General features: G+C 40.3%; 1 protein-coding gene across 1 annotated transcript in view; it reads left to right on the top strand.

Moving 5' to 3' along the window:
• Nucleotides 1–7,864, top strand: part of DBT (dihydrolipoamide branched chain transacylase E2) — a 74,693-nt gene extending 66,829 nt beyond the window's left edge. The window contains exon 11 of the mRNA XM_011992528.1: nt 5,393–7,864. Within this exon, the coding sequence (XP_011847918.1) occupies nt 5,393–5,560 (168 nt within the window). The 3' untranslated portion in view covers nt 5,561–7,864. The remainder of the gene's footprint in view (nt 1–5,392) is intronic.
• Nucleotides 7,865–19,001: the final 11,137 nt, after the last annotated feature.

Here is a 19,001-nt window from a genome sequence, read left to right as displayed (position 1 = left end):
GGATATGAAATTCTGGGTTGAAAATTCTTTTCTTTAAGAATGTTGAATATTGGCCCCCACTCTCTTCTGGCTTGTAGGGTTTCTGCAGAGAGATCCACTGTTAGTCTGATGGGCTTCCCTTTGTGGGTAACCCGACCTTTCTCTCTGGTTGCCCTCAACAATTTTTTCCTTCATTTCAACCTTGGTGAATCTGACGATTATGGGTCTTGGGGTTGCTCTTCTCGAGGAGTATCTTTGTAGTGTTTTCTGTATTTCCTGAATTTGAATGTTGGCCTGTCTTGCTAAGTTGGGGAAGTTTTCCTGAATAGTATACTGAAGTGTGTTTTCCAACTTGGTTCCATTCTCCCTATCACTTTCAGGTACACCAATCAAATGCAGTTTTAGTCTTTTTCACATAGTCTCATATTTCTTGGAGGTTTTGTTTGTTCCTTCTCATTCTTTTTTCTCTAATCTTGTATTCACGCTTTATTTCATTAAGTTGATCTTCAATCTCTGATATCCTTTCTTCCGCTTGATCGATTCAGCTATTGATACTTGTGTATGCTTCACAAAGTTCCTGTGCTGTGTTTTTCAGCTCCATCAGGTCATTTATGTTCTTCTCTAAACTGGTTATTCTAGTTAGCAGTTCCTCTAACCTTTTATCAAGGATCTTAGCGTCCTTGCACGGGTTAGAACATGCTCCCCTAGCTCGGAGGAGTTTGTTATTACCCATCTTCTGAAACCTACTTGCGTCAATTCATCAAACTCATTCTCCGTCCAGTTTTGTTCTCTTGCTGGCAAGGAGTTGTGATCCTTTGGAGGAGAAGAGGCGTTCTGGTTTTCGGTATTGTCAGCCTTTTTGCACTGGTTTTTCCTCATCTTTGTGGATTTATCTACCTTTGGTCTTTGCTGTTGGTGACCTTCGGATGGAGTTTTTGCATGGTCGTCCGTTTTGTTGATGTTGATGCTATTGCTTTCTGTTTGTTAGTTTTCCTTCTAACAGTCAGGCCCCTCTTCTGCAGATCTGCTGGAGTTTGCTGGGGGTCCACTCCAGACCCTGTTTGCCTGGGTATCACCAGTGGAGGCTGTAGAACAGCAAAGATTACTGCCTGCTCTTTCCTCTGGAAGCTTCATCCCAGAGGGGCACCTGCCAGATGCCAGCGACAGCTCTCCTGTATGAGGTGTCTGTCAACCCCTGCTGGGAGGTGTCTCCCCGTCAGGAGGAATGGGGTCAGGGACCCACTTGAGGAGGCAGTCTGTCCCTTAGCAGAACTCAAGTGCTGCGCTGGGAGATCCACTGCTCTTTTTACAGCCGGCAGGTAGGAAGGTTTAATTCTGCTGAAGCTGTGCCCATAGCCGCCTCTTCCCCCCAGGTGCTCTGTCCCATCTCGAGTTTTATCTATAAGCACCTGACTGAGGCTGCTGCCTTTCTTTCAGAGATGGCTGCCCAGAGAGGAGGAATCTAGAGAGGCAGTCTGGTTAACAGTGGCTTTGCGAGCTTCTGTGGGCTCTGCCCAGTTCAAACTTCCCTGTGGCTTTGTTTACACTGTGAGGGGAAAACCACCTACTCAAGCCTCAGTAATGGTGGATGCCCCTCTGCCCACCAAGCTCGAGCGTCCCAGGTCGACTTCAGACTGCTGTGCTGGCAGCGAGAATTTCAAGCCAGCAGATCTTAGCCTGCTGGGCTCTGTGGGGGTGGAATCCACTGAGCAAGACCACTTGGCTCCTTGGCTTCAGCCACCTTTCCAGGGTAGTGTACAGTTCTGTCGCACTGGTGTTCCAGGCACCACTGGGGTATGGGAAAAAAAAAAAAAAAAAAGGCAACTAGCCTGGTGTCTGCCCAAACAGCCTCCCAGTTTTGTGCTTGAAACTCAGGGCCCCTGTGGTGTAGGCATCCGAGGGAATATCCTGGTCTGTGGGATGCAAAGACCATGGGAAAAGCACAGTATCTGGGCTGGATAGCATCATCTCTTACAGCAGGGTCCCTCATGGCTTCCCTTGGCTAGGGGAGGTAGTTCCCTGACCCCTTGCACTTCCCAGGTGAGGTGACGCCCCATCCTGCTTCCGCTGGCCCTCCATGGGCTGCACCCACTGTCTAACTAGTCCCAATGAGTCGAACTGGGTACCTCAGTTGGAAATGCAGAAATCACCCATCTTCTGCCTTGGTCTCACTGGGAGCTGCAGACCGGAGCTGTTCCTGTTCGGCCATCCTGCCCAGGAATCCAAAAACCTATTATTTCTTCCTAAGAGCTAGGCCTGCACTTCTGGTGGCTACCTCTATGTGTAATAAATGGTGGCGATCTGGGTTGTTTCTGTATGGATCAACCATTGTGGATTATGCCAGGCACAGATATTGAGTCTTTATGAATAATCACAAATATACCCAGTCTACTTCTATCAAAATACCTTTATTTCATTATACCAAAGAATAATAGAAAACTAATTCAAAATGTTATTTTAAACAAAGTGAGACTCATTTAGAGCATTCTTTGCTCAGGAATCATTGGGAGTGTTAGTTAAAAGTGCAGATTTCTTTACCTTAGGGGCGGAACCCTCAGAACTTAAATTTTGAACAGGAACCCAAATGAGTACGAAAAGGTGATAGGTGACAGTGGTTTAGAAGACACGGACTTAGAATAAGGGTTGCAATGATTCTTAACCCTGGCTACATGTTAGAATCATATGGGAGCTTGAAAAAAATTCTGGCCAAGCTTCCCCTCTACCAACTGAATTGGAATTTTGGGGGATGGGACTTGGGTACCCCTATTAATTCAGGGTTGAGGACCACTGAGGCAAATATGCTCCTGGATACCACTTCAATACCATGTTTATTAAATGTCATTGTCACTACATTAGGGAGAGTGTATTTTAAGAAGAGCCTTTCTTTTCTGTACTTACAATGCTTCCATGTTGAACGTCTGTGGGACTTGTCCTCATGAGTTTATTCCTTGCATGTTGGAACCCTTACAAATGCTTCCCTTCAGCCTTTGATTTGCTTTCTAGCAGATAGTAAATTAGCATCTAAGTCATTCCCCCTTTCTGGCATCCACTTACCCTTCTGGCAAGCAGAGGAAAGATAGGGAGAGAAAACCAAAAACACACAGTATGTCACTATTCTTTCCAAATCAGGAGTTCTCTGAGTGATAACTTCTATCACTCATTCTCTTTTCCAACAAGAATTCAACATTTGATTCTCAAAAAATTCTGGCTTCCTGAAGTTTCCAAACCATTATACCTGTTTGACAAAATTTTGTGTTCTCTTTCCTTAAAGAGATTTATCCTCTGAATTATATGTGTATATGTATATAATTGTAAAATATATAAACATAACTTGACCATTTAAACCATTTTTAAGTATATTGTTCAGTGGCATTAAGTACATTTACATTGTTTGCCACCATCACCACATCTGTCTCCAGAACTTTTTCATTATCCCAAACTGAAACTCTGCACTTACTGAATAATCTCTCCATTTCCCAAGCCTTTGGTAACCACCATTCTATTTTCTGTCTCTATGGATTAATTGGACTATTCTAGGTACCTCATGTAAGTGGAATCAATACAGTATTTGTCCTTTTGTATCTGGCTCAGGGTTCATTCATGTTGTAGCATGTATCAGAATTTCATTAATTTTTAAGGGTAAATAATATACTATTTTATATAAATATATGCCGTGTTTTGTTTATCCATTCATCCGTCAATCAATATTTGGATTATTTCCATTTTTTGGCTCTCATGTATAATGCTGCTATGAACAAAAGAATATTTGATTTATAAATATCTGTTCAATAGATATATTTTTACAAAATCATTTTATCCTGGTTTTTTCAAGCCATGAAGCATAGTTCTGAGAGAAGAAATCTTATTCATCACTTAAAATAATATTTGTTGGATAGGGACAAATAGTATTTAATTCCTTTCTCCCTTTGTATCATCTTTCCTTTGCTATTTTGTTTTCATTATAGAATTTAATTCCTTCTTGCTCAATTATTTAAGTCATTAAGCCTTCCATGTTACTCAATTCTCAGTATTTGTTTTCCTTGACCTACTAGTTGACCTTGAGATGATTGATCAATCCAACCTCTTTGGAAAACATTCTTAATGTTGACGTGCAGCATACCTGGCCATTTTGGTTTTCCTCCTATGTCACTGCCTATTCTCTCTAAGTCTCCTTTACCCATACCTTCTAATGTTCCCAATCTCTACACATTGAAGCACCCCAGGATTCAGTTCTCACCCCTTTTCTTTATCTGATCTTTCAATACCATTTATACACTGATGACTCCCAGGTTTATATCTCTAGACCAGACCTCACTTTTGAGCTTTAAACTCTCATATCTTGCTTGGATGTGTAAAGGCATCTTGAATTTTAGCATGTCTAAAACTGAGCTCCTGCTCGTTTCCCCACTGCCACCCCCTCCATCAGACCTGCTTCTCCTAAAGTCGTCCTCTTTCAGTGAATGGCCAATCTGCTCAGACACTTCTAAGGGCTTCTCATCTCATTCAGAATCAAAGACAAGTAGTTGCAGTGGCCTACATGGCTTTACACAATGCTACTTAGTGTCATCAGGGATCCACATCTGGCTGTGACTGTTGTATCCCAGCCATGAGGAGATCAGTATAGAAAAACAGAGTAGGGCTTAGAAACTTTTATAGCAGTTTGACAGCATGATTTTATGTCTATTGAATCTAATAATCAGTTGGGGCTTATATTTTGTCTATCCTTTTTTTTTTTTTTTTTAACAGTGAAAAGATACATATTTAGAATTAGCCAGCTGGGCTCATTTTAGGTGATCCCAATTTTGTTGGCAACATCCAAAGCATTGTAATCAGGAGCCAACAGAATATATGCTTTCCTCTCTCCATCAGGCCTGACCACAGTGTTGACCTTGGCCCCATCAGTGTCATAGAGCTTCTTCACAGCCTGTTTGATCTGGTGCTTACTGGCTTTAACATCCACGAAGAACACAAGCATGTTGTTGTCCTCTGTCTTCTTCCTGGCCAACTCAGTGGTCAGGGAAGCTTGAGAATGGCTTGTTTCCTCACTGCCTTCAGTGAGGAAGCCTTATTTAATTGTCTGTCTCTCCCCAGAGCCCAGAAGAGTACTTGGCACATAGTGGGTATACAGTAAAAAATTATTAAATATTTGAAATCTGAGATGAAAGTTAATGAATGTAGGTACAGGAATTGTACAAGGGATAGGAAGTACCTTGGAGAACTTCTGAAAGCTCCAGGCACATACTCGAAGATGGGAAGAATAGGAGTCAGCATTTTCAAAAGTCATTGGGGATGCCCATTTTTTTCTCTACTGTAGGAAGAAAGGTTTGCTTGATCTTACACCATTGTTAGAGCTTGAGCTTTGAGCAAGTGAGGGTTTACTCTTTGTTTTTTTTTTTCTTTTTTTTATTTCTAGGCCATTCCCCGATTTAACCAGAAAGGAGAAGTATATAAGGCACAGATAGTGAATGTGAGCTGGTCAGCTGATCACAGAGTTATTGATGGTGCTACAATGTCACGCTTCTCTAATTTGTGGAAATCCTACTTAGAAAACCCAGCTTTTATGCTACTAGATCTGAAATGAAGACCGATAAGACATTCTTGAACTTTTTGAGCTTCCAAAGAGTATGTAAACCCTAGCTGTGCCAGCACATGTTCATCTTTACAATTTGTATTGTAAATGATTTGTATCATATGATTAAGGATCTAAGGTACAATATTTGTCACTGTTCTATTAGACTTTTTACTGAAAATGAATAATGGGGTAATAGTTCTCCTGGGGCTGTCACATTTTATAGGTCAGAGTGTGACTTCTTAATACGGTGCTGACATTTTTGTGTCAATGACTTGAAACTGGCAAGATTAACAAAATTAGGCAGGGCGTGGTGGCTCACGCCTGTAATCCCAGCACTTTGGGAGGCCGAGGTGGGCAGATCACCTGAGGTTAGGAGTTCGAGACCAGCCTGGCCAACATGGTGAAACCCCGCCTCTACTAAAAATATAAAAATTAGCCAGGTGTGCTGGTGGGTGCCTATAATCCCAGCTACTTGGGAGGCTGAGGCAGGAGAATCGCTTGAACCTGGGAGGTGGAGGTTGCAGTGAGCTGAGATCATGCCATTACACTTCAGCCTGGGCAACAGAGCAAGACTCTGTCTCAAAAACAAAAAAACAAAATTAATGTTACTAAAAGACAGGTAGCCATATACAGACAGTATATGCCCTATTTTTTTTAACTGACTCTTAATGACACTTTTTAATTATACTTAAGAAATGGAATTTATATGCAAAAATATTTCCCATTTCCCTGTTATGCTAATTGTTGTATAAAATAAGTGCAATTATACTTCTCTTTGGAGATATCCAAGAGTATATTCTTGCTCTGTATAGAGAACATCATCTGTAAATGTCTTATTTATATTAATTAATGTCTTTGAAAAGGGAAAAGTATAAACTGGCCTTAAAAATGTCCAATTATAGTTTTATAACCAGTCTATTAAAGGTGTTCGTTTGAAATGGATATACTTTTAGATTTTTGGTAATGGTTTGGTATTTTCTTGGGAAAGACCTTCACCTTTGCAAACTTCCCTCATGTAAGGAAGGTACTTTAAAGGTAGCAGCCACTGACATTTCTTTTTTTTTTTTTTTTTAATTTCAGAAATCTACTTCCTTTTAACTTTTAGCTAAAAAATAGGATAAGAAATTAAGGTCTATTCCATTCTTCATATCCTGGGTAAGAATGTAAATAAGAGGAGAAGGAAGAATCTAATAGTAATTATGGATATAAAAAATAAGAAATTTTATATAGAAATGAAGGTTTGATAATGATCATTTTGCTAAAGGTCTACTTTAATCAGAAATAGCATCAAGATCAATGTAACCAACATTTCAATTTGCATTCGGAAATCCATGTTGTTTCTAATATTGTCCAGTTGAAAACTGTATGCCAAAATTAGTTGTTTAAGTGAAGTTTTGTGACAGAAAAAAGGTTGTTTTAGTATCTACTTGGTTTTTCTCAAAATGGAAATAATTTTAAAATCAGGAAAGAATACATCAGCCAGGTGTGATGACTTGTAATTGTAATCCCAGATATAGGAGAGGCCAAAGCAGGAGGATCCCTTGAGGCCAGGAATTTGAGACCAGCCTGGGCAACATAGTGAGATCCCATCTCAAAAAATTTTTTTTTAAAAATTAGCCTGGTGGCTCACACCTGTAATTCCAGCACTTTGGGAGGCCAAGGCGGGCAGATCACCTGAGGTCAGGAGTTCAAGACCACCCTGGCCAACATGGTGAAATCCGTCTCTACGGTTTTGTAAAAATACAAAAAATTACCTGGGCCTTGCGGCGCACGCCTGTAGTCCCAGCTACTTGGGAGGCTGAGGCAGGAGAATTGCTTGAGCCCGAGAGGTGGAGGTTACAGTGAGCAGAGATCACACCACTGCACTCCAGACTGGGCAACAGAGCAACACTTTGTCTCCAAAAAAAAAAAACTTAGCCATGTGTGGTGGTGTGCATCTGTAGTCCCAGCTACTCAGGAAGCTGAGACAGGAGGATCAATTGAGCCCAGGAGTTCAAAGCTGTAGTCAGCTGTCATTGTGCCACTATCCTCCGGTGTGGGTGAGAGAGTGAGACCTGGTCTCTTAAAAAAAAAAAAAAATAGGTCAAATAAATGCTGTTATTGTAAAATTTCAGATAATACAAAGAGTTAACCAATAAAATAAAAAATCATTCCACTATTAACATTTTGATGTATGTATCTGTATATATGGCTATTCTTTTTTATTAAAACAGGATCATAGTATAGCTACTATTTTATTATTTGATTTTTAAAATATAACATTATATTATGGGTAACCTTACATGTCAATAAACAATTCCACATTATCATGCTTTAAATGGCTGCATAGGCTGGGTGTGGTGGCTCACACCTGTAATCCTACCACTTTGGGAGGCCAAGGCAGGTGGATCACAAGGTCAGGAGTTCGAGACCAGCCTGGCCAATATGGTGAAACCTCATCTCTATTGAAAATACAAAAATCAGCCAGGCATGGTGGCAGGCACCTGTAGTCCCAGCTACTCAGGAGGCTGAGGCAGGAGAATTGCTTGAACCAGAGGCGGAGGTTGCAGTGAGCCGAGATCGCGCCACTGCACTCCAGCCTGGGTGATAGAGCGAGACTCTGTCTCAAAATAAATAAATAAATAAATGCCTGCATAGTATTCCATTGTATGCATTTATTATACATTCAAACATTAAACATCTACCATACCATGAGCTGAGATTGTGCCATTGCACTCCAGCCTGGGCAACGGAGCAAGACTCTCTCTCTCTCTCTCTCTCTCTCTATATATATATATATGTATATATATACACACACACATACACACAGGCACGCACACACACATACACACACACACACATATCCAGGACAGCTTTTGATTTGTCTTTCTTGGTTCATGTGCCTGTCATTGTGGGCAGGAGAATAGAATACTCTGTCCACACTTGAGTCTATGGTCACCTTTGGAGCCTAGGAGTCAGCCATCCTCATTCAACTACATGAATCGAGAATGGGAATCTGGGAGAAATTTTTTCTGGGCACATTAAAAAGGAAATGAACTATGTAAAGTGAGGCATTGCCTTCCCACCCCATCCCACCTCAGTTCATGTTAAATTATGAATTTTTCTAAGAGAGTTCTTTAATGACATGGATAGAGAGGAAGCTGAGGTAGCAGTAGAGTAAGGAGTGGAAGGCAAATACACAAGATACTACTAAACTGTGAGGCTGTTTGTTGCAATTGCAAGATTTTATAATTTCTCCAACAAAGAACATTTGTATTTTCTTCCCGGTTTAAGTTCAATGTTAATTTGAGAAATAATTCTACTCTCAAACTTTCTGCTGTGCTGACAGTTCAACTGATGCTGTCAAAATACGAATTACTAGTTTCAGTATTCTCTATTCATCTGATTTTTCTTAAAATGGTTGCATGTTAATATACTTACTAACTTTAATGCTCTACTCTTATACTGGCACCTTAATTGTGGTAAAAGGAAAAAGGTTAAGTTAAAATTTCCAAGCCTAGTTATTTGGTCAAACAGAAGATTAACAGAACTCCATGGCTTACCATAGGGATATTTATCAAGAGAAAAAGAAGATACATATTTGAATTTACATGACACTTTCTGTGAAATATCTGGATTACCAGATTAGTCTGAAACAAATACCTTCCAGATTCTACAATGCATGCCTAAGGCATTCTTTACAGTACCTGTTTGGGTCTTTTCTTCTAATTTTAAGCACCTATCCAAACATCTTCCAAAGGCTTGTCATAATAAGCAAATAACCTCAGAGCAGACAAAGTGATTTAACCTAAGAACCTTGAATTTCTCTCCTTTTCACCTCAAAATTTCTATTCTCACACTTTGTTTCTTTTTGTTTCTCTTTCCGAGAAGTGGTTCTCCATCAGCAAATACCAACTTTTTTCTGCCCTCTATTATTTATTCCATCTCTTCCTCCTGATCCCTGCCCCGTGTTGAACCCCATTGCCCCACTTTGATCCTTCAGTCTCTTCCTCACATCCAGAACTGAACCAGATTTACTCCCTTAGCACACTGATTAAAATTTATTTCCATTTCCTTATGGAGGAGGTATTAGAGACTGATCCCAGAACTCTGCAAATTTCAGTGTGGCAGGGTAATGTTATGTGTCCATAAACCTGGTTCCTTTTCTTTCAGCCTGCAGTTAGGTAGGGCCATGTCATTTATTTGTAACTATTAGCATATGGGTATATGGGTTGAAGTAATGTAGGCCATTTCCAGACATGGCCCATAACACTTCTCAAGAGATTCTTCACATTCTCTCTCTTCCCCTCCAACATGCACCCTTCAAGGTTGAAGATGGCACCACACAAGATAGAAGAGCCAGTGTTCCAAATGACTAGACAGAGCAGAATGCTGTCCTTCCTACACCCTAGCCCTGATCGGTTTGGATGTGATACAGTTGAATAATACACTTTTATTGTTTTAAGACATTAATATTTTGACATTAATCTGCTAGTCTCGTTAGTAAAACTTGAACTCTGAGGTGTCTAATGCGGTAGACTCCAGCCACATGTAGCTATTTAAATTTAAATTTTAATTAATCAAAATTCAACTCAGATATACTAGCCACGTTTCAATTGCTCAGTAGTCACACTAATTAATTTAAATTTAAATTTAAATAGCTACATGTGGCTTATAGCGCCATACTTGGATAGCACAGATGTAGACTATTTCCATCAACACAGAAAATTCTATTGGATAGTGCTGCCTTAACTCATAAGACGGAAATGTTCTTATTTTTTAAATAGTCCCTAAAACAAACAAAAAACAAAGAACTCCCTTCTTCTCTAATGGCAAATTTCAGTTTGCCTAAAAGAAGACTCAGAATGCTTTTCTTATATTGTTACCTCTGACTGCCACTAAATGAATACATTTCCTGGGTTGCTCCTTCTGCCAGACTTCTTGAATGGGTGATCTTTAACTCCTTGCAATCCTGGCTTTTTTCCCCACTGCTCACCTGTCATCATTGTTGGCCACAACTCCTCCCCAGATGTCTCCTAAATAGTTCTCTGAAGCCACCTCTGTCCGATCTATAGACATTCATTCCAATGCTTTAGCATGTCAAGGTCATCAGATGACTCACCTCAGACAGTCACACAGACCAGGTCAACTATGAACTATTTATGCCAAACCTAACATGATTCATGTTATCCTTGCTATCCCATCAAAATAACCACAGGCTTTTTAAAATTTTTTTGAGGCAAAGTCTCACTCTGTCACCCCGACTAGAGTGCAGTGGCGTGATCTCGGCTCCGCGCTCTGCAACCTCCATCTCCTGGGTTCAAACAATGCTCATTCCTCAGACTCCCGAGTAGCTGGGATTACAGGCATGCATCATCATGCCTGGCTAATTTTTCTATTTTTAGCAGAGACGGGGTTTCGCCGTGTTGGCCAGGCTGGTCTTGAACTCCTGGCCTCAAGTGATCTGCGTGCCTCCGCCTCACAAAGCGCTGGGATTACAGGCATGCACCACCGTGCCTGGCCTGCAGCGTCCTTTATTTTACAAAAGGCATTACCATTTAAACACTGAAGATAGCATGAATCTCTGAAGTTTGCAAGTTCAGAATAAAATGGAAATGAAAATTCATTATGTGACCGTCTCAGTACTGAGCACAAAGGCTTTTAACCACAAGCAAATTAATATGCTAGCCAGACCCTGGGAGAGAACTCCAGGCCAGCTTGCTAAAACTGAGCAGGAGAATTTGGAGACACTCCAGAGGAGAGCCACAGAAAGAACTGAAGCATGACAAGAATAATTGCAGTTCTGTTATAGAGAGGTCATCTATATCAGGCTTTTATGGAATACCATGTGGAATGTTACAACGCAAAGCATGGGGAACAGCTGTTGTGAGTCTTAACAAGAGATAGGACAGAAGAAATGAGAACAGGTGGAAGATCAAGAATTTAGGTTTGGTATGGAGAAAGATGGAACAGTCAAAGAAAGGGATTCACACTGATTTGTGGCTGAGCAGAAGGCAGAGGCTCCTCCAACGGGCAATGCAAGTGCCCCTACCCATCTACACCCCAAGAAGAGCCATCAAACTGTATTAAACTTGGAAAAAGCTATTTAACTTCAAGTGTGCTGCAAGAAAACTTCATAACAGTTCCCAACATGTACTAAAAAGCAAAGTCCAAAAAGACCATAAAGTTTGTAGAGAAGTTGGAAGAGTGCAGTCAGCTCTAAAAACCTAGCAATTTAATTTCTTAGAAAAATGTAGCTGGAGTTCAAACTGCAGTAACAAAGGCAAGTAAATTAAGTTGTGGGCAGGTGTAATTAAGTTAATAGGAATGGCAGGGATGAATATAAATCAGAACAGGACTAACAGTTTGAAACATTAGATATTCAAATGCTCAGAACTGATGAGCCAAGCCGCTACGCTAACCACTCTGCAAACCAAAGGTTTCACAAATTGCACAAGAACCTGGCCTTGATCCCATTGTGCTGCTGGCGTAAGATTAGAAGGGCCTGTTGGTTCAAATGTTGCTTTGGTCAGAGCAGGACAAACTTGCCACAGCAAAGATATCATTTTTAAAAACCACCACTGTCCTTTAGTGCACTAATTTCTCTGATAATTAGGTGTATATTAGAAATAATGATATATAAGTGCAGTATACTCCAGTTTCAACAGAATGGTGTCATTTCTGTAAAATGTTGATTTTCAGATTGTCATACTTTCTAAGTACAAAAATTTGTCACAGCTTCCATATTTACAAGATATTAAACATTCTGTACAATATTTGTAGAAATATGAAAAACCAATTTTTGTAGTTGCCTTTTGAAATGTATACAAAATATCCAATGTGGGCAACATGGTAAAACGTCATCTCTACAAAAAAAAAAAAATTGTATATATATATACACATACACACACAAAAAGTTAGCCAGGCATGGTGCTGCACGCCTGTGGTCCCAGCTACCTGGGAAGCTGAGGTGAGATCACCTGTGCTCAGGAGGTAGAAGCTGCAGTGAACTGTGATTGCATCACTGCACTCCAGCCTGAGTGATAGAGTGAGACTTTGTCTCAAACAAACAAAACGAAACATATACAAAATATATTAGAAAGTTGGGTTAATATCCTTCAAACAAAGGATTACATAATTTGCACAGGATTATGTGTGTAAAAAGTTGTAAATTCAGTATAGCTTTCATTTCCGCAGAACTAAAAGTAGTGCATAAAAATAAAAGTGGGGAGAGCATATCTTTTTAATTTGCTCTGCAGTAAAAAGTATCTCAGTCAACATGTAGGAAGCCAGTGCCATTTCTGTATCATTTGACATAGAACGGGTCTTGTTTTTTGTTTTGTTTTTCTTTTGAAGAAAGACTTTTATGTCTTCTATTCTTCTGACTTGGAATTTAAATTACCCCCAATAAGTTTGCATAATATTCTGATCACTACTGCTTAGGTGGTGTATTTCTTATGAGAACCATCTTTACATATTGGGAAAAACTATGGCAACCACTGCATTCATCAGAGAAATTGTGTTTTGTTTACTTGTATTTTGTTTGCTAAATGACATTGGTTATTTAGACTCATGGCATGCTTTTTCTCAAATGAAGATTTAAAAGTCATTTCCAATGTCCGTCTAACTTCTAGCCAATTCCCAGTAGGCTATAGAATAAACGGTTTTCACATAATAGTCTCTAGTGTCTCCACTGTTGATTGGTTTACAGAAATGATGGTGGTGGTGGTGGTGGTGGTGATGGTGGGGTGTGTGCATGTGTGTGTGTGAAAAATGACAACTGGCACAAAACAAGCCTAAAAATCAGAAGTACATTTTAATTCCTAGTTAAAAACATTAACTTTTTATTCATAAAATACATATTTAATAATAGAAAAAAGAAAAGGGAATAATTTGCACTTAAAATGAACAATTTTTCTTAGCAATTTTACTAACTTAAATATTTAAGGTATTAAAAGATTGAAACTGGGCCGGGCTTATGTAATCCCAGCACTTTGGGAGGCTGAGGTGGGCAGATCACTTGAGGTCAGGAGTTTGAGACCAGCCTGGCCAACATGGTGAAACACTATCTCTGCTAAAAAATACAAAAATTAGCTGGGCATGGTGGGTGCCTGTAATCCCAGCTACTTGGGAGGCTGAGGCAGGAAAATCGCTTGAACCCAGGAGTTGAAGGTTGCAGTGAGCCCAGATGGCACCACTGCACTCCAGCCTGGGTAACAGAGAGAGACTCTGTCTCAGAAAAAAAAAAAAAAAAAGATTGAAACTGGGCAAATGCAGCAGAAGTCATATGTGACTGACTGGAATCAGAGTTTAAGGTCCAGGGGAAAGACATTGGGTGTCCACCAGCATTTACGACCTCTCCTTAGAAATAGTCTCTGTTTTGTGAGACCAAGTGGTGCAAGTTAGGATGTAGCCATAACTTTCCAATATAAATCTCTAAATATGGAGAAGAATGACCCATTAACATTCGGCAAATGTACAGTCTGTTATTTAAGAGTTTTCCTTGCATAGACACACAGACACACACACCTCCATCCACCCAACCTTACCTGGAAGATTTCCACATAAAAGAATATCGGTGTTCACAACAGTGTAGTACTGGCATAAAGACAGACATAAAGACCAATGGAATAGAATAGAAGCCCAGAAATAAACCCTCACATATATGGTCAAATGTCTTTCTGACAAGGGTGCCGAGACAATTCATACTCTTGTGAAAGGGGAAAGGACAGTCTTTTCAGCAAGTGGTGCTGGGAACACTAGAATGAAGAATACAAAAGAATGAAGTAGGACCCTGCTATGGTCTGAATGTTGTGTCCCCCCGATTAATTCATATGTTGAAACCTAATCCCCAAGGTGATGTATTAAGAAGTGGGGCTTTGGGGAGATAATTAGATCATAAGGACATTGCCTTCATAAATGGGATTAGTGCCCTTATAAAAGAGGCCCTGAAGGAGCTTGTTTCACCTATGAGGATACAGGGAGAAAGTACTACCTGTGAGGAATACACCCTCACCAAACACCAAATCTGCTGGTGCCTTGATCTGGGACTTCCCAGCCTCCAGAACTACGAGCAATAAATTCTATCATTTAGAAATTGTCCAGTCTTGGCTGGGTGCAGTGGCTTATGCCTGTAATCCCAGCATTCTGGAGGCTGAGGCTGATGGATTGCTTAAGCTCAGGAGTTTGAGACCAGCCTGGGCAACATAGTGAAACCCCAACTCTATCAAAAATACAAAAAAAGAAATTAGTTGGGCATGGTGGTGCATGCCTGTAATCCCAGCTACTCAGGAGGCTGAGGTCAGAGGACCACTTGGCCCAGGAGGTGGAGGTTGCAGTGCGTGATCACACCACTGCACTCCAGCCTGGGTGAGACTCTGTCTCAAAAAAAAAAAAAAAGGAAAAGAAAAAGAAACTACCCATTGTATCTCAGATGTAAGGATGGATCAATGTACACGAATCTATAAATGTGATACACCACGTTAACACACTAAAAGAACTATTTGATCACTTCAATAGATGTAAAAAAATATTTGACACAATTCAGCATCCTTTCATTTTAAAAACTCAGCAAATTAGGTATAGAAGGAATGTACCTCAACACAAGAAAGATCAGATGTGACAAACCCACAGCCAACATTATACTCAATGGGAAAACCGGAAAGTTTTTTCTATAAGATCAGGAACAAGACAAGTATGCTGTATTAATCTGTTCTCTCACTGCTATAAAGATACTACCAAAAGAGGCTCAGTTGATGCACAGTTCTTCATGGCTGGAGAGGCCTCAGGAAACTTACAATCATAGCAGAAGACAAAGGGGAAGCAAAGCTTGTCTTACATGGCAGCAGGCAAGAGAGAGAGCAAGAAGGGGGAAGCACCAGACACTTATCAAACAACCAGATCTTGTGAGAACTCACTCATTATCACAAGAACAGCATGGGGGAAACCTCCCCCATGATCCAATCGCCTCCCACCAAGTCCCTCCCTTGACATGTGGGGATTACAATTCTAATTACAATTTGATATGAGATTTGGGTGGGGACACAGCCAAACCGTATCAGATGCCCACACCTGTCACTTCTACTCAATATACTGTAAGTTTTAGCCAAAGCAATTAGGCCAGATAAAGAAATAAAAGGCATACAAATTGGAAAGGAAAATGTTAAATTGTCCCTGTTTGCAGATGACATGACCTTATATATTAAAAAACTCTAAAGACTCCACCAAAAAAACAAAACAAAACTGTTAGAACTAATAAACAAAGTCAATAAACTTGCAGGATATAAAATTAACATACAAAAATCAGTTGTGTTTCTATACACTAACAAACTATTGAGAGACAGGACTAGCTGGATTTCCTAGGCCGACTAAGAATCCCTAAACCTAGCTAGGAAGGTGACCATATCTACCTTTAAAAACAGGGCTTGCAACTTAGCCCACACCTGACCAATCAGAGAGCTCACTAAAATGCTAATTAGGTAAAAACAGGAGGTAAAGAAATAGCCAATCATCTATTGCCTGAGAGCACAGCGGGAGGGACAAGGATTAGGATATAAATCCAGGCATTTGAGCTGGCAAAGGCAACCCCCTTTGGGTCCCCTCCCCTTATATGGGAGCTCTGTTTTCACTCTATTAAATCTTGCAACTGCACTCTTCTGGTACCTGTCTGTTATGGCTCCAGCTGAGCTTTCGCTGGCCGTCCACCACTGCTGTCTGCCGCTGTCCCAGACCCGCTGCTGATTTCCATCCCTCAGGATCCAGCAGGGTGTCCGATGTGCTCCTGATCTAGCGAAGCGCCCATTGCTGCTCCCTATCGGGCTAAAGGCTTGCTATTTTTCCTGCAGGGCTAAGTGCCTGGGTTCATCCTAATTGAGCTGAACACTAGTCACTGGGTTCCACGGTTCTCATCCGTGACCCACGGCTTCTAATAGAGCCTATAACACCACATGGCGCAAGATTCCATTCCTTGGAATCCCTGAGACCAAGAACCCCAGGTCAGAGAACATGAGGTTTGCCACCATCTTAGAAGTGGCCCGCCACCATCTTGGGAGCTCTGGGAGCAAGGACCTCCAGTAACACTATCCAAAAAGGAAATTAAAAAATCTTTTACAATAGCTAGAAAGAAAAAAAAACTTAGAAATAAATTCAACTACAGAGGCGAAAGATCTGTCCACTGCAAACTATAAAACATTGATGAAAAAAATTGAAGACATAAATGAAAAGATATCCCATGTTCATAGATTGGAAGAATTAATATTGTTCAAGTGTCCATCCTACCCAAAGTGATCTACAGATTCAATGCAATCTCTATCAAAATCCTAATGACAGTTTTCACAGAAATAGAATAAACAATCCTAAAGTTTATGTGGAACCGCAAAAGACTTCAAATAGCCAAAGCAATCTTGAACAAAAAGAACAAAGCTGGGGTGTTGACACTACCTGACTTCAAAATATACCACACCGCTACAGTAATCAAAACAGCATGATAAGGCTGGACACAGTGACCCATGCTTATAATCACAACACTTTGGGAGGCTGAGGCAGGAGGATTGCTTGAGCCCAGGAGTTCAAGACCAGCCTGGGCAACACAGGCAGAACCTGTCTCTGCAAAAAAGTTTTAAAATGCTGGGTATGGTGGCGTGTGCCTGTGGCCCCAGCTACTCAGGAGACTGAGGTGGGAGGATTGCTTGGGCCTGGGAGGTCTAGATTGCAAAGAGTTCTGATTGTACCACTGCACTCTATCCTGGGCAACACAGTGAGATCCTGCCTCAAGAAAGGCTGCAAGAAAACAGCATGATAGCCAGGTGCAGAGGCACATGCCTGTAGTCCCAGCTACTAGGGAGGCTAAGACAGGAGGACTGCTGGAGCCCAGGAGTTCAATGCCAACCTGGGCAACACAGTGAGACCCTGTCTCTCAAAATACAAATAGGTAAAACAGTATGGTACTGGCATAAAAACAGACATAGACCAATAGAACAGAATAGAAGGCCCAGAAATAAATTCATACATTTATGGTCAATTGATGTTTTGTTTATTTGTTTTGAGATAGGGTCTCCCTTTGTCACCCAGGCTGAAATGCAGTGATGCTATCATAGCCTACTGCAGCCTTGAGCTCTTGGGCTCAAAGGATCCTCCTGCCTCACCTTCCTGAATAGCTAAGATTACAGGTGTGCCCCATCATGCCCCGCTAATTAAAACTTTTTTTATTTTTATTTTTGTAGAGGCAGGGGCTTGCTATGTTGCCCAGGTTGGTTTCAAACTCCTGACCTCAAGCAGTCCACACATCTCAGTCTCGCAATGTGCTTGGATTACAGGAATGAGCCAATATGCCCAGCCAATATTCAACTGATTTTTGACAAAGGTGCCAAGAACACACAATTTAGCAAAGAACACTCTCTTCACTCAATGGTTTTGGGACAACTGGATATCCATATGCAGGGGAATAAAACTAATATTTCACGCTACATTAAAAAATAAGCTATAAATGAATTAAAGACTTAAATATAAGACCTAAAACTGTAAAACCACTAGAAGAAACCATAGAAGAAAAGCTCCATGACATTCATCTGGGCAATTTTTTTTTTTTTTTGACACAAATCCAGAAGCACAGGCAACAAAAACAAACATTGACAAATGGGATTACATCAAACTAAAAATCTCTTGCATGGTTGAGGACACAATCAACAGAGTGAAGAGACAACCTATCTGCAAATAATACATCCAATAAGGGGTGAATATAATAATAATTTAAAAAAGACACTCAAACAACTCAGCAATGAGAAAACAAAGAACCCAATTTAAAAATTGGCCAAGGATCTGAGTAGACATTTCTCCAAAGAAGACATAAAAATATCCAACAGGTACATGAAAAAGTACCTCAAATCAACGATCCTCAGAGAAATGCTAATTAAAATCACAGTAAGCTATCACCTCACACCTGTTAGAATGACTGTTATCAAAAAGACAAAAGATAATACGTGTTGGAGAGGATGTGGAGAAAAGGAGACCCTTGCACATTGTTGGTGGGAATGTAAATTAGTACAGCCTGTGTGAAAAACAGTATGGAGGTTACTAAAAAAATTAAAAATGGAAAAACTACTATAGGATTCATTAATCCCGTACTAAGTACATATCCAAAGTAAAGGAAATCAGTATGTCAAACAGATACCTGCACCCTGATGCTTATTGCAGCATTATTCACACTAGCCAAGATGAAATGAACCTAAGTGTTCATCAATAGATGAATGGATAAAGAAAATGCATATATACACAATGGAGTGTTATTCGGCCTTGAAAAAGGAAGAAATCCTGTCACTAGCAACAACATGAATAAATGTGGAAGACATTATATTAAGTGAAATAAGCCAGGAACAGAAACACAAATATACCACTTAATTTCACTTATATGTGGGATCTAAAAAAATTGAACTCATAGAAGTAGAGAATATGATGGTTACCAGGGACTTGGGGG

The sequence above is a fragment of the Mandrillus leucophaeus genome, unplaced genomic scaffold (genome assembly GCF_000951045.1).
Source record: "Mandrillus leucophaeus isolate KB7577 unplaced genomic scaffold, Mleu.le_1.0 Scaffold413, whole genome shotgun sequence".
Taxonomy (NCBI): Eukaryota; Metazoa; Chordata; class Mammalia; order Primates; family Cercopithecidae; genus Mandrillus; species Mandrillus leucophaeus.
This window is presented reverse-complemented; position numbering and strand designations above follow the sequence as displayed.